The sequence below is a fragment of the Hemicordylus capensis genome, chromosome 3 (assembly GCF_027244095.1).
Source record: "Hemicordylus capensis ecotype Gifberg chromosome 3, rHemCap1.1.pri, whole genome shotgun sequence".
Taxonomy (NCBI): domain Eukaryota; kingdom Metazoa; phylum Chordata; class Lepidosauria; order Squamata; family Cordylidae; genus Hemicordylus; species Hemicordylus capensis.
In genome coordinates this window covers 231,667,073-231,683,571 of record NC_069659.1, presented here as the reverse complement: position 1 = coordinate 231,683,571, position 16,499 = coordinate 231,667,073, and the positions used below count along the sequence as shown (strand labels likewise).

The window sequence follows — 16,499 nt, the reverse complement described above, 5'->3', positions numbered from 1 at the left end:
GTCTGGGCTTGGCTGCCCATGTGAGTAGCCTCAATATCTGAGTAGAGAGTTGATCGTGTGCAGGGAGGCAGGCAGGAGTCTGCCTCCCCACCAGCTCTCCGCCCCGCCTGCAGTTTTGGTCATGTGTATGGCCTGATTATGTTGTATGTCTCTACACTTGTAGATGTTTTTGTGTGAGTGACAACACCTGCATTCATTTTAAAAAATGAATCTGGGTAGAGGTCCCTCAAATGAATGGTACAGATAGGAAGTGCTCTGCTCTACCTGCATTCAATATAACATGTGAATAACTCTACTTGTGTGCACTGTACACTTGAACATAATGTGTAAATAAGACTATTACAAGGATAAGATTACTTTAAATAATATTTTGCCCCTAATCAGAACCTTTTTGTGTAGATTTATTTAAGATTATAGCTGCATTTGCATGGGTGATATTTCACTGTGGGATTCTCTTAAATGGAGTGATTAATCCTAAATTAGATCAAAGTCATTGCTCCAATCAGTTAATTCACATCCTAAGATTTGTTAAAGACCTAAGAGAGATTCAGTTGATTGATATAGAGCATTATCATCCTAAAGATTATTGTTGTACATTTTATTCTGTTCCTCATAATTTGTATGAATAATTCCAAATTGTAAGGAAAGAGCTTGAAATAAAGAAGAGTGTAGATACGGGGGGGGGGGGGACACCCATAAGACTCTCTAGGCAGTGTTTCTTTGATAAAGGGAATAAAAGGAATCAGTAATTGGTTAATTTGCTTTAAAAGGAACAACATAATAAAAGATTAGTCACACCAATTAAGAAGGATAATAACCATGCTGTTATTCCAAAAGCAATAGTTCAAGAATTTGTCAGTTATTTTAGAACCCTTTATACTTCTATTAGACTTTTAGAAGATAAAATTGTACATATGCTTATGTTTTTGAATGTACTGGATTTAACCAGGGAAGGCATGGACCTTGTACAGTCCCATTACACAAAGTGGAAGTAAATAGAATTATTGAGTAATTTAAGAATAATAAAGCTCCAGGGCCAGACAGGTTAACAGCTGAATTTTTAAAGACTCTTTGGATGACCTGCTTGGCCCACCCACTGCTACAGTTAATGAATGTATGAAGAATCCTGCAACACCTACAAGCTGAGATGAAGCAAAAATTGCAGTCTTCCTCAAGCCAGGTAAAGATCCTTCTAATATGGAGTCCTATCAAATCATTTCCTTACTGAACCATGATTTTAAAATCTTGCCTGCTAAAAATCTTAATGCGATTATACATAAGAATTATTTACTCATTTAAAATATTTATATCCTGCCTTTCCAACAAAATCCAAGGTGGCTTACAGCTATTAAATAAAACAATAAAACCATGGCATTCAATAAAGAAGAGCCAATGAAACAATATGAAAATACCAAAACAGAGCACATATTCCTGAAGCTAACTGAGACAGATTGAAAGACATTTTTAAAAGATAAGTTTTCAAAAGTCTGTTAAAGCAGGAGACTGAGAGGATGAGATAAATCTCCCAGGACAGGGAATTCTCCAATCTGGGTGCCACTAGTTGAAAGCCCTCTCATATATACATTCCAGCTGTCCTTCACACTCAGGATACTTGGGAGAGCCTTCCTAAATAACGGGAATAACATAAGCAGGTTCATTTGAGGAAAAACAGATACTTTGGCCCTGCTAACTGGGCAAAGAGAGAGCATTGTAACATGGTAATTCTCTTTATTTAGCAGGGGGAGAGTAACTGGCCCTATCCACCCCCAGCACAGTACCTCCAGTGACTATCTGGTGTCTATCTTATGTTTCATTTTAGATTGTGAGCCCTTTGGGGACAGGGATCTATTTTATTTATTAATTTGTTTATTCATTTATTATTTCTCTGTGTAAACTACTTTGGAAACTTTTGTTGAAAAGCGGTATATAAATATTTGTTGTTTGGCTTAACATACTTAGGACTGTAAAGGTGATAACCAAAATCTTTAACTGAGCCTGGAAACAAACTGGAAGCTCCTACAGCCGGAGCAAATCTGGTGTATATGACATGATGGCCTAGCCTCATTCAGCAGTCTGATCACTGCATGTAGATGTCTGAAAACGTATGTCAGATTGTGGAGCTTAATCATGAGAAATTATATACGTAGATAATGGAGACTACTTATCAAAATTGCATCTTTTCTTGTTTAGCAGAATTTCTGTTTAAAAGATGCATATACTTCCAAAGGTTCTGTTCCTTTCCCAACATAGTCTTCTTCTTTTTTCCAAGAGAAAAGGCAATAATTATTTGCTAGCTTTATCTGGATAGTAAACCCCCTGGGGTTTCAAAGTTGAAGATATGTAAGTGGAGACGGTATGGGTTTTCCAGATATATATCAGTATTATTAAGCTTGAAGACTGGCTATGATTGGATGATGGATTAAACAGGCAGGAAATGTGGATATGATTAATCATTTAGTGTAACAATTTCAAATGGAACAAACTAAGAGAAAATATAAACAAGATCCTTGCTTGAATTCTCCCCCTTTTTTGTTTGGAATATATATGGATTTAAATTAGCACCAGGCCTTTCTCCATTTACCTCATGTTTTCTAATGAACAGATTTCAGAACAAGCTTTGATTGGAGACATATTCGTTTGGGGGAAATATAGGATACCCTCTGTTAAAGACCTGATAGAAAATGATACTCTGATAACATACCAATTTATTAATATGAGACTTGATAATCTACATTTTTAAAAAAATGTCACATCATATTAGCTCTAATTAGGAAACACAGGACCATATGAATGCTAACTAAATTTGAAATAAGGAACTGACTGGCTAGATGTAGAAACTCTTATTTCCTGACTAAGCAATTATGCTTTTTCAGAAAAAGGGGAGAAATACCTGGGATTAACCATTTCACAAATGGAGATAGGAGCATGCTTTATTTTTTCCTGCTAGCTGCAAATCTGAAGGAGAGTCTTCAAAAAATGCAGTGCCAGTGCATGATACCACATAAATGAAAGAAGAGATATTGACTACATTTTGGAGATGTGGAGCTATGCAGGGCAGGCTGACATCTTTTGAACATGTGATATAATCAAAAGATGCTAGAAAGTCATTTTGAGATAGATAGATATTATTATTATTATTATTATTATTATTATTATTATTATTATTATTATTATTAAAATTTATACCCTGCCCAAACTTACATCTCTGGGCAGCTAACAACAATTAAAACACATATAAAAGTTAAAACAATACAGTAATTTAAAAACCATAAAATTAACAGTACTTTTTAATTAAAAACCTGAGAAGGCTTGGATAAAAGAAATGGGTTTTCAAATGTTTTTTTTAAAAATAGCCAGAGATGGGGAGGATTGTAACTCAGCAGGGAGCGCATTCCACAATCTCGGGGCAGCGACCGAGAAGGCCCGTCTCTGTGTGACCATGAAACGGGTTGGCAGTAACTGGAGACGGACCTCCTCAGATGACCTCAATGAGCAGTGGGGTTCGTAGCGAAGAAGACGCTCTCTTAAATACCCAGGACCTAAGCTGTTTAGGGCTTTATAAGTTATAACTAGTACTTTGTATTTTGCCTGGAAACCTATTTGCAGCCAGTGTAACTCCATCAACAAAGGAGTAATGTGGTCTCTCCAAGATGACCCAGAGACCAGCCTGGCTGCTGCATTCTGAACCAACTGAAGTTTCCAGACTACGTACAAAGGCAGCCCCACGTAGAGCGCATTACAGAAGTCAAGACTGGAGGTTACCAACAGATGTACCACTGTTTTGAGGTCATTGATCTCGAGAAACGGACACAGCTGGCATATCAGACAGAGCTGATAGAAAGCACCCCTGGCCACTGCCTCAACCTGAGAAACCAAGGAAAGGTGTGGATCCAGGAGTACTCCCAGACTGCGGACCTGTTCTTTTTGGGGAAGTGTGACCCTATCTAGAACAGGTAGATCAAAATCATCTCTAGAGTTCTGACCCCGCACAATAAGTACCTCCGTCTCATCTGGATTCAGCTTCAGTTTATTCTCCCTCATCCAGCCCATTACTGCTTCCAGGCAGGCATTTAGGGAGGATATGCCAGCTCCTGAAGAAGTTGACATGGAGAAGTAGATCTGGGTATCATCAGCGTACTGGTAACATCCAGCTCCAAATCCCCTGATGATCTCTCCCAGCGGTTTCATGTAGATGTTAAAAAGCATTGGAGAGAGTATGGAGCCTTGAGGGACACCATACTTAAGCTCAGATTTTAAAGAGCAACAATCTCCAGTCGACACCATCTGGAACCTGTCCAAGAGGTAGGAGCGGAACCACTGTAAAACAGTGCCTCCCACCCCCAACCCCCTCAGACGCTCCAGAAGGATACTATGGTCGATAGTATCGAAAGCCGCCGAGACGTCCAAAATGACCAACAGAGTCACACTTCCTCTGTCAATTGCCAATTGGAGATCATCCATCAGGCCGACCAAGGCAGTCTCCATCCCATAGCCCGCCCAAAAACCAGTTTGAAATGGGTCTAGATAATCAGTTTCCTCCAAGACCATCTGGAGCTGAGAGGCCACCACCCTCTCAATTACTTTGTCCAGCCAATTGCTCAACTCTGAGGGATCTAGTGCAGGCTTCTTTAGAAGAGGTCTAATAATTGTCTCCTTAAGACAATGAGGCATCCTGCCCTCCCTCAGAGGAGCATTTATGATTTCTACCAGGCCGCCTACAACAGCCTCCCTGCTAGATAGAATAAGCCATGTTGGACAAGGGTCAAGAGAACAAGTGGTAGGCCTCACCGATCCAAGCAGCTTGTCCACATCCTCAGGAGTCACAAACTGAAATTGATCTAGTTGAATCGTATAAGAGGAATTGTTGGAACCTCCAGTTCAGACATCAAATTAATTGTGGAGTCTCCATCTAAGTCGGCCCAAATCCAAGAGATTTTTGTCTGCAAAAACTTCATTATACACATCACAGCAGGTGACTGATGCTTCCAAATTCTGGTTCAAGGGAGGGGGGGCAGATACTAGCTCCCTCACAACCCTGAACAACTCCGCTGGATGTGAACTTGTGGATGCAATACGGGGAGAAAAGAATTGCTTCTTTGCTGCATGTATTGCCTGAGCATAGATCTTTAAGTGTGCTCTATGTCATAATCTGTCGGAATCGAGTCAAGTCTTTCTCCACTTGCGCTCCAGTCGCCTACCTTGCCACTTCAGCCCCCGTAGATCTTCTGTATACCAAGGGGCCAATTTTGGAGCGGGTCGAAGGGGACGCTTAGGAGCAATCATGTCTACTGCCCCGGTGAGCAAGTTGTTCCAATTCTCAACCAGGGCATCAACAGGATCACCGGCAAAACCAACACTGAATCCTTCCAGGGATTCTTGGAATCCTGCTGGATCGAATAACCTCTTCGGGTCGACCATCCTGATAGGCCCCTCGCCCCTGCGGAGGTGGGAAGTGGTTGTAATCCCAACCTTAACCAGTTGGTGGTCCGTCCGTGACAATGGGGAAATCACAGGAGTTCCCACCCACGGAACACCACCCTGATCAGAGTAAAAGACCAAATCAAGCATGTGACCTGCAGTGTGCGTCAGTCCAGAGACCACTTGGAATAGGCCCATAGTTGTCATGGCCGCTATGAACTCCTAAGCTGCCCCGGACAAATTGGTCCCGAAACGAACATTGAAGTCCCCCAGCACCAAAAGTCTGTGAGACTCCAAGTCCCACGGCCAAGTCCCACGGCCAAGTCCCATGACCAAGTCCCATGACCAAGTCCATGAGCTCAGTAAGGGACTCAGTTGGGCAGCGGGGCGATCGGTACACCAACAGAAGTCCCAATCTATCCCTGGTCCCCAAACTTAAGTACAATATGGTCTGATACCCCAACAGGGACCCTGGTAAGGGAAATGTCATCCTTATAGACCACAGCCACTCCACCTCCCCGCCCACGTCCCCTCACCCGCCCCTCTACAGAATATCCTGGAGGGAGAAGCTGGGACCAAACTGGACCACTAGCTTCCCCCAACTAAGTCTCAGTAATACATACCAGGTCGGCCCCTTCATCCATAATCAAATCTTAGAAGAGCTCTGGCTTATTTTGGACCGACCTGGCATTGCAGAGGAGCAAGGTGAGGTTATATGGGTTGTTGGCAATGCTCCCTGAGGTCAAAGAGCTGGCAGGACAGCCGGAAGGGGAGACAGCTATTAAATTTCTGACTATCCTTCCCCTGGAATGGCCTGCTGACCTGCCAACATTACTTCTTCTATTCCCCACCACTACCGGTATAGCTGCCTCACAGTCAACGAAGGCACCCCCTGTCTCCCCATCTCCAGACAAACCCAGACACATTACAAATTAACTTCAGCCAAGTCTCAGTAACAGTGGGCAAACCAGCTGCACCGCCAGCTGTGCCGTTGGCGCTCCCTCCGTCTTTATGGGCTCCCCCAAAGAAAACTCAGAGTCGCCTCTCTCACAGGTGACTCCAAGCTGGGGCAGATGAAAATTAGTGCTCACAGATGGAAATAGTTGCCAGCACTCAGGAAGATGAAAGGACACAGTGCAACTACACAGACCGGACTCCCAAGCTGTCCACACCGAGCTGGGAGGGGAGGTGGGTGGACAGGAGGCTATGAAATATCTCCAGACCAAGGTCAGGAGACAAGCTGACACTATCCAAGCCTCAGTTATCTTCTTTGCCTCCCTTACACTCACTCTCTCAGATAGATAGATAGATAGATAGATAGATAGATAGATAGATAGATAGATAGATAGACAGAATTGTTCCTGATTTGGTCAGTTTATTCAGAGGACTTCATTGTGGAGAATGAGGAAGAGATGAAGTAATTAGCCATTTCTTACGGACATATACATCCTGCCTTATCACAAAAGCACACAGGTCAGTTTTTCAAGTTGCACAACAGTTTGCCTCATCAGTCATAAAATCTATAATAAAACCTGGTTACCTGAAGCTACCTTACAAGCTCTAAATTCCTGTATTCTTTCTTTTATCCTATCAAGCAGCTTGTTGGTCCCTTAGAAAAAAAATCCAGAAGTTCACAATCAGGTTCTATGTTTATTAGGTTCAATCAAAAAGACACAACATCTTAAGCAAGCTTTTGAGTTATCCAGAACTCTTCTTCAAGCTGTTAAGCTAAGCAAAGAGGGGTGGGGTGGGGTGGCTGGACATGGTTAAATGGTCCTGAAAGACTGCAACTCACAACAGCCTTGAGTACAGGAGAAGACTCGTGTTGATCAGCCCCCCTAGATGCTAGACACTAGTCTCAGGCTGTACTCAGAACTTCTGAAATGAAGAAAAGACAACATATTTTTTTAAACGAGTCCAGCAATTAATCTGTTCTAAATGAGGGAACAGCCCTATGTTGGATAGTACCTGAGGAGCAAATTCCTTCATTAGCTCAGTTCTTGGTGTCAATCTACCATGTGTTTAGTGACATCTATACTTCAGAAGTATAGGTCTCTTGGTATCTAATAATTAAAGCCAGAAGTGCAACTCAGGTGTTCAGAGAAGATATAATTCATAAGAACAGCCCTGCCAGATCTGGCCCAAGGAGGCCCATCTAGTCCAGCATCCTGTTTCGCACAGTGGCCCACCAGATGCCGCTGGAAGCCACAGGCAGGAGTTGAGGGCATGCTCTCTCTCCTGCTGTTACTCCCCTGCAACTGGTACTCAGAGGCATCCTGCCTTTGAGGCTGGAGGTGGCCTATAGCCCTCCAACTAGTAGCTGTTGATAGATCTCTCCTCCATGAAGTTATCCAAACCCTTCTTAAAGCCATCCAGGTTGTTGGCTATCACCACATCTTGTGGCAGAGAATTCCACAAGTGGATTATGCGTTGTGTGAAAAAGTACTTCTGTTTCTTGGTCCTAGATTTCCCGGCAATCAATTTCATGGGATGACCCCTGGAAATCAAATGCTGGCAGTTGATAATAGCACATGGATATTAGCTTCACACCCTGGTAGTTAGCCATGGTCAGGAGGTAGATGCTGAGCTAGCTGGCCTATTGGTTGTATACAAGGGGTGGTTTAGACATCACATGGAACCACAGTTAAAGTCTAGTTCTGCTTGATGTCCCTGAACTTTGGAAGCAGGGCTGTCCCTAGGAGGGTACAGGGCTGGGGGCGAGCAGCACTCCCCCTCCTTGCTTCTGCTCCTCGCCCCCCCCCCTGCTGAGTATCCAGTAGTGCAGCGCTAAGGAGTCCGATCACCTCCCTCCTCATTCCAGTGAGGAGAGCAGCAAACAAACTTCCCAGCACTGTGCGAGCTGGATACTAAATGAGAGCTGTACATGTGCTCTGATGCCTAATCACATTTGCCTCTCATTTAGTATCCGGTCCGCGTGGGGCTGGGAAGTCCTATCACCTCTCTTTGCTCAAATGAGGAGGGAGGTGATGAACTCTTCAGCGCTACTTGTGTTGGCTACTAAGCGAGGGGTGCAAGGAGTGGTGGCTGAGTGTGGGGGTGGTTGGGCCTGGCTGTGGGATGTGTGATAGTGCAGGGCTTGGGGCAGTCACCCCGCTTGCCCCTCCCAAAGGATGGGCCTGTTCAGAAGTGTGTGCTCTCTCTCCTCCCTCCCGTGCCCAGGTAAACCTCCCAGAAATTTTACTTTCAATTTAAGTTAGGAAGAAATCAAGTCATGATGTCCAAACCAACAAATCTTATTTATTTTAACCAATTTCCTTGAAATAAACCTAGATATATATAAAGTTGTGCTGTCGAGTCAGTGTCAACTCCTGGCGACCACAGAGCCCCGTGGTTGTCTTTGGTAGAATACAGGAGGGGTTTACCATTGCCTCCTCCCGTGCAGTATGAGATGATGCCTTTCAGCATCTTCCTATATTGCTGCTGCCCAATATAGGTGTTTCCCATAGTCTGGGAAACATGCCAGTAGGGATTCAAAGTTTGAATCCCAAAGTTTGAATCCCATAGTTTGAATTTCAAACCAGCAACCTCTTGCTCCCTAGGCAAGTTACTTCAATCAAAATTGGTCTGCTCAGATGTCACAATTGATCTTGATTCCTTTTTAACATAAATCAGATGTAGAATTACTGAGAGGCTTGCACAGGCCAAGGAGGGGTGTGCACGCACTCTGAACCAACCCAACATGTTCTAATATTGTTACTCTAGGGATGCCCTTGATCCATTATTTCTGCAAAGGTAACTAAAGTAATTTATCAGCATTCATAAAAACTCTGCTTGCACAATGTTGGGCTGAGGACTTTGCCTGAATTATGACTTTCCAGCATGTGCTATAGATAAAGGTAAGATTGTTCTGAGGTAGTAAAGGGAAATGAGCTGAGACGCAGCAAGACAGACCTGGAGACACACACATTTTTGAAAAGCAAGGTGTTAAATAGGTTTGATTGTTTGTTTGTTTGATTGTTTGTTTGTTTGTGTTCTCCAGGTGGTGAATTAAAAGGGAAGCCATTGCATAATCTACCCACGACTGCGAAGTGACCTGACTGCCTGAAATGGAACTCACAAATATTCAAGATGTTGTTACCCAGCTAAATGTCCATGGTCCAACATTGGCTTTCCAGAATGTTACTTACTCTGTCACCACACCTTGCACATTTCCTCTGAAAGGAAGAGAACAAAAGGAGGTTCTCAAGGATGTCAGGTAAAGCAATGATCATCTCAAGCTAAAATAATCAGATATTGTTTGTGCCTGTCATATGTGGGTGGAGCCAATTGTTGTCCCCTCCATTGATTTCTCCTTCCCTCCCTCATTTGCACAGTCAACAGAATTGTGTGAACGGACACACAATTATTGTTAGCAATTTGGATCAAATATGATAGCAGCTGCTTGAGGGTCCAATATGGCAGCAGAATAGGAGCAGACAACTGGACTCACAATATAAGCAAATCAGCACCATGCCAGTTTGTTACAATGTAACATATCTATGAATGTTTTCAGACATACAAATAATAAGCTATGTTATCTTCATGGCTTTGTTTTTTAAGAACAAAGGTCTTAACTTTTAGAAAACAAATTATTTTCTCAGAAAAGTGCAATTCCCATAATGCTTTGCTGCCATAGAAATTGTGGAACTGTGCAAATATCACCCAATAGTAAACAGAGCTAGCCAAAAGTGCTACTGTATAGAAAGTCAAACATGCTGTCATTTCCTCAAAAGGTTTAGTAACATGTTTCCCACCTAACCCGGTGCTATGTTGGATGAATTTAGTGATGGAGAACAATCTGGTAACCTCCTAAATCTCAGGGGCCAAATCAGCCATGTTGATTCCATTTTCCAGCCACATATTTGGTTTTTCCAGTAGGTTTGGTTTGATGTCAGCATCTGAATAGAAGTTTATTGTAGTTGTCAGAAAACTTGAAGGGAGGGGTGCTGGGCGGTGGGGATGTAACTAGCATTCATAACACAGGAAGGGCGCCTTCATTTTTTAAAAAAAATCTCATGATGATGTATACCTTTTAAAAAATCAGCACAAAATACCATGATATAGCGGATTTAGCAAATTAGCTGACTTAGGAGCTGCTAACCTACATGTTCTTCCCTTTGTGGTTTTGTTTTGTTTTGTAGTGGCATTTTAAAACCTGGGATGAATGCCATCTTGGGACCAACTGGAAGTGGGAAAACCTCGTATGTATTTCTTTGGACTATAAATCATTGCCTGTGTTTACATATCCTGTTCCTAACTGCATCCCCCTAACACACACACATGCTACTCTGCGCTTGGAAATCTCCTGTCCCCAACCTGCTTCCCCCACTCCAATGGCAGACCACATCCATGGAGAACTGCCTTTGTGAGACAGCTGTGCATGAGAAGGGGAGAAAAGATGGCCCTCATTTCAACAGCCACATATTAATCACTGTAGATCCGCACATATTATTATTATTATTATTATTATTATTATTATTATTATTATTTACATTTATATCCCGCTCTTCCTCCAAGGAGCCCAGAGCAGTGTACTACATACTTGAGTTTCTCTTTCACAACAACCCTGTGAAGTAGGTTAGGCTGAGAGAGAAGTGACTGGCCCAGAGTCACCCAGCTAGTATCATGGCTGAATGGGGATTTGAACTCGGGTCTCCCCAGTCCTAGTCCAGCACTCTAGCCACAATTTTGCTGCTGTTACATTAACCAATGACCCCTGCAACGATCTTTCCCCCAAGTTTTGTATTCTTCCTTCAGCTGATTCATAGTTCAACTACAAGCATGTGTTAGAACAAGAGCGGCCAAAGCTGCATCAAAAATTCAAGAGCTAGAAGCACTCTGACTATAGTGTGTCCCATAAATATCCCATAAATATTTTCTGTCTTTCATCACTTATTGAAGTGGTTTCTAATGTTCGAACTCAGTTTTGTAAACACTGCATTATTTTTATAATGATACAGTAATATTTGTTTGTTTTGTTTTATATTTCTGCTTAGATATATTAAGTTGTTTAAACTCCCTTTTGTAGATTGTCTTGAACATTTGTACTCTACGGTGATTAATACATTTTAAAATAAGATAAATAATAATTTAAAGATAAAATGTTAGGGGAGGGACAATAGTAAGCCATTTAATTCGCTCCTAAATGTCATTTTGAGCAGAACTGACTAAACAAAACAGAGATTTATGCTGTAATTATCAGCATTATATTGTAGTATCGGAGGCAGAGGTGCCAAGGCCAAATCATCTATTAACCACTGGTGCTTAAAAAAGAAGGCCCGGTGACTGGAATCCTGGTTGCTGAAGGAAGTAGATTTCTCATTCTCCCAGGTGCGCTACTGTCCTGGTCTCTGTGTTTCCTCTTAGCTGTTTCTTTGGGATGTGGAGAATTTTTTTCTATAGTTCCGTCTCTGTACACTGAGTCTTTAGTCTCCCATTATATATTTTTAGAAGTTAATGAGAACAGGGGAAGTTCCAACGGTAATTTGAAGCTTCAGGGAGGATATTGTAAGAGAAACCAGCCAGATATGAAGGCCTGGTATACAGACATTCTTCAAAATAGATTGTTCTCTGAGGTTCTCTTCTTATTTTTCTTCTCTTCTCTTTCTCAGAAACTTCTGTTAATGTTTTTGTCCCTTCTTAATTTCATCTGCCATTCCATTCCTAATCAGTTCTCCTGTCAACATTTCTATGGCCACATTCTCATTTAACACAGAACTGTGGGTCCAGTGGACCCACGGTTCCACCCCACCACCACCCCCAGAGTTACCTGTCCACAATTGGACATAATCGGTACGACCCTCTCTGCAGTCAGGGAGACTGCAGAGGTGGGGGGCGGGGAACTGGCTGTATGGGCTTCCTTCTGGAATGAAGGACAGCTCTGGCAGCAAATCAGAGCTGGAGCAAAGAAGGAACTTCCTCCCTCAACTCTGGTTAATGAAGCATACAACATTTGGATGTAATGGGCAAGGCGTGGAACCGGAGGTATAAACGGTGAAATGCGCTACAAACCGAAGGTTCAATTTGAAGTTTGGGGAAGGAAACCTCCGGTCTCTTTGATGTCCAAACCATGGCTGCACGCATTTGAAAATACAACCAATTCAACCTCAGGCCCCTCCAACTCTGGTTTCCCATTACATGTTCATGGAGCCTATATCTTTTACTGGCACCTTTCTTTTTCTACATAATTATCCACATTGTCTTCTTCTTCCTCCCTACTTTGCAATTCTTTATTTTCTCCACAACGTTTCCATCATATCTCTCTGGGCTTTCCTCTCCTAAAATAGCAGCTGCCAGGAGCCCTGATCCAGATTGGGACTCTGGTATGAGTGGAGGGGGCTATCGCTTTGCCCCTGTACTGTTTCCCACAAAAATACCTCCCAAAGCTCCTCTTTTCCTTTATTCTGACTTTTCTGCTTATTTTCTTCTCTCTTTTTTCTTCCTTCCCTCTCACTTTTTAGCCTTTTCTACTTCCTCTTTCCTTTTCCCCCTGTAGCTACCTTTTGTGGAAGCAAATCTTAGCATCAATCAGGGCATCCCTACCCGAGAACACCACTCCAGTACCTCTTTCAACATCAGGACTGATGAAAGCTACGAAGTAGTAATAGTAATAAGATGAGTTGTCAGTCTGTGAGGAGATTGTGATTCCCACCGCAGAGGTATTACAATCAACAGCCACTAATGGGAAGAGGAAGGGCTCTCAAGTCAGAGGCCATGATTACCAGCTAGACTTGAGCCTTGGCACCTCTCAGTGAAGCACTGCCTGTTAGGAAGGCTGTTGGGGCCAAGAGTGGGCCGGAATGCACTAACAGGAACAGAACTCCTCTTCTCTGGTGCTTTCAAGTCTTTGTTTCTCCCACAATCCAAAATACGACAAATATGACGAATATTTTTATACTGCTTTTCAACAAAAGTTCCCAAAGCAGCTTACATAGAGAAATAAAAATAAATAAATAAAATGGCTCACAAGTTTTGCACCTCTGGTTAGGGGTGGAATGGATGCACTGAGCAGTCAGGTTTTTTCCCTCCTTAGGCTCCTTGATGTCATTGCAGGATGGAAAGATCCCAAAGGGTTGAAAAGTGGACAAATCTTTTTGGATGGCAAGTTGATGGACACTAAATTTCACCAGTGTTCAGCCTATGTAGTACAGGTGAATCCTCCATGCCTTCTTTTTGTATTAATTCACCAACTGGATAGCTTGCTGAATGTTTTCCAAGCTTGATGTTCCCAAGAACCACAATAGGAGGACTAGGGATAAGGATGCACTAAAGGGGAAAGTGTGTGTGGCCCTCAGGATGTACTGTAAAACAACTTCAGGAGCTTGGGGGGAAATGCATTGCAGTCTCAAACCTAGCAGAGTTATGCGCTACCACAGCATTTTCTTTATACAGAAATGCTGATTCCTTTCTTCAGTTGCTTCATAGGAAAACCATGTAGAAGCTATTGGACACATGTAAACTATCTGCTAGAAAGCAACACTCCTGAAGGATAGGTCCCCCCTTTATGGGGGGTGGGGGGACCTATAAAGGATTTCCAGGAAGTGGGGAACTTCTTCTCTACCATGAATCCTAGAGAAGAGCATTGTAGGTGAGTAATATAGCAGGGGGCGGGGGAGGGAGGAAGGAAGGAAGGAAGGCTGGCTTTGGGAGGAAGGAAGGAACCCTCTCGGCACCTGCCACCCATGTCTCTTCCGTAAACCATTTTACCCCTACATGGTGCCAAATGCATATTTGCTTTCTCAGACATGTTTGGAATTCGACAGAAGGAAAGGAGGCTTGAGGAGGTTTGGAACCCCTCCTAAAGCTTCTTTTCTTCTGACATTCCAAAATAGATGTCTATTACTTATGTCAAGATGTTTATTTTGCACGCTATTAAAATTTCTACCAAGAATAATCTGTCCTATAGCTCTTCCCTCCAAAACATGCATAAAATTAGAGTAAAACATTTGGTATGTATTTAGTGCCTATACTCTGGTTAGCCTATTTTCGAATGAGCTCTCCTTTCCCTTCCTGTTTCCTGCATTTCCCTGGCCTGCAGGAGGATATTCTGACAGGAACACTCAGCATCCGTGAGAACCTTCAGTTCTCTGCCAGCTTGCGGCTACCAGTGCAAAGGAACAGCAATGCGGAGAAGAAACTAAAGGTTGATGCTGTGATTCAGGAGCTGGGCCTACAGGACTGTGCAGACACTAAGGTAACTGTCGCCTAGTTAATACAAACAGCAGATGAAGAGCTAAGCCAATATCTGGACAATACCACTTCAGCTTGCCGCTGAGGATTCACATTAGAATCCTCCTCCTCACAAAAGAAAATTCCCCTATAGAAAACTGACAAGGCAGGGGAAAGGGTTCTAGTTTAGCTGTCTCCCTGACATGCCTTCTCTACACAGGGAATGTTTTCATATAGAGGAGCATTCCGTCATGTGAGCCACCACCTGTATTCCTGCTTATATTCCTCCTCTATCCAAGTACAGCATATACAGGCTTTGAGTGCCTAAATAGGGCTCCACCATTCGTGAGAGCCCTATAGTGTGCATTCTTTTCAAGCATCACACCAAAACACTGTGGCAGAATGTGTGTATTGGGAGAACTCAACTTCTTGAAAATCTTAGCCGTTATCTTTATTTGATTTATTTGATTATTTTTATTTGATTTATTTGATTGGGAAAACAGGCATGAAAATACTATTCCTTTTTCTTCCTGACTTGTTCTTCAGGAGCACTGAAATTTTACCACATTAATTCCTTGCTTTTTAAAATTTTGTGCAGGGATCTGTACATTTAGTCTTGAAATACATATGTGAAATAAAAGAAAAGAAAATTCTCTTAAACTAGAATTCTGTAGACGAACATGGCACAGGTAGGGGTTTTATTGTACATATTTAAAGGTCCAGAGTAAAAAGGAAAACACATTACTTTTCTTTTTCCTAAAGAATATTAAAGCAACAAAGCATAGAATTGTTATATTAATGTTTATCTTTTGATGCCCTGGAAAACCCAGTAGACTGCCCAACCTTTAACTACTCACACACACACTTTATATAATATATACTTTCTCTCTCTCTGTTCCTCCCACCTTTCTTCACACCATGGCATCAGATTGGGACCGAGTTTCTCCGTGGAGTTTCAGGGGGTGAGAAGAAAAGGTGCAGCATTGGCATGGAACTGATTACTTCACCTTCCTTGATCTTTCTGGATGAGCCAACCACAGGACTGGATGCCAACACAGCTAACGCCATCATGCAACTATTACACCGGTGAGCCTTACTGAAAACCACAAGTTTAAGGCCATGATCCAAAGCAGTGATATGCATGGGAGATAACTATAAAGACTAGCATTTTGCCTGCTGTTTCTCCTACAATAGTTCCCACTGCTGAAGAGACCAACCACAGTTCAGTGTAAGGAGCAGCTGATCTCTTTGGCAGTAAGACCTGCTGCAAAGGTGACTATCCAGCTCCACACACAGTTCTCTTCTATGTGTACACTTCACTTAATGGAAATTTCGTGTGGTATGCTAAAAGCCAATCTGTAGGGCTTGACATGTCCTGGCAGCAGTCATGCCGTTTCCTCAGTGCACACTGCTAGGACTGAAATGCAGCACATGCAGATCATGGTAAGATGCCATGTGTTGTAAGGGTGTCATGTAACTGGGCCCTTGCAACCAAATATTATCTTCTTTGCAGACTTTCCAGGAAAGGAAGAACGGTGATTTTCTCAATTCATCAGCCCCGCTACTCCATCTTCCGGTTGTTTGACCATCTGACCTTGATGAACAAGGGGGAGATAATCTATGCAGGACCAGTAGAAGAAGCCACCACCTACTTCAACAGCATTGGTAAGGGACGGATCTGTCTCAGAACAGAAATAGCATTTAAAGCTGTTGTTAATCAATTTTCACAAAGTGAGGCCTTACCTACATTTGCCAAGACGGTTATGATTCCCAGGTATCCAACCTGAGCATGAGCAATAGAATAGGAAGGAGAACTGATCTTGTGGTAGTGAGTATGAATTGTCTTCTTTGCTAAGCAGGGTCTGTCCTGGTTTGCATGTGAATGGGAGACTAAATGTGATTACTGTAAGATA

At 42.7% G+C, this 16,499-nt stretch overlaps 1 protein-coding gene across 9 annotated transcripts in view; it reads left to right on the top strand.

Moving 5' to 3' along the window:
* The window catches only part of LOC128350070 (broad substrate specificity ATP-binding cassette transporter ABCG2-like), a 55,854-nt gene that overhangs the window by 14,181 nt on the left and 25,174 nt on the right, over positions 1–16,499 (top strand). For 6 of the 9 annotated variants that reach the window (XM_053307693.1, XM_053307689.1, XM_053307688.1 and 3 more), the window contains 6 exons: positions 9,419–9,634; positions 10,560–10,619; positions 13,451–13,568; positions 14,456–14,611; positions 15,515–15,672; positions 16,100–16,251. In XM_053307693.1, coding sequence (XP_053163668.1) covers positions 9,486–9,634; positions 10,560–10,619; positions 13,451–13,568; positions 14,456–14,611; positions 15,515–15,672; positions 16,100–16,251 — 793 coding nt within the window. In that variant the 5' untranslated portion in view covers positions 9,419–9,485. Of the gene's footprint in view, positions 1–9,418; positions 9,635–10,559; positions 10,620–12,339; positions 12,403–13,450; positions 13,569–14,455; positions 14,612–15,514; positions 15,673–16,099; positions 16,252–16,499 lie in introns of those variants that run through there. The other 3 variants (XM_053307692.1, XM_053307691.1, XM_053307694.1) reach the window with 3 other exon arrangements.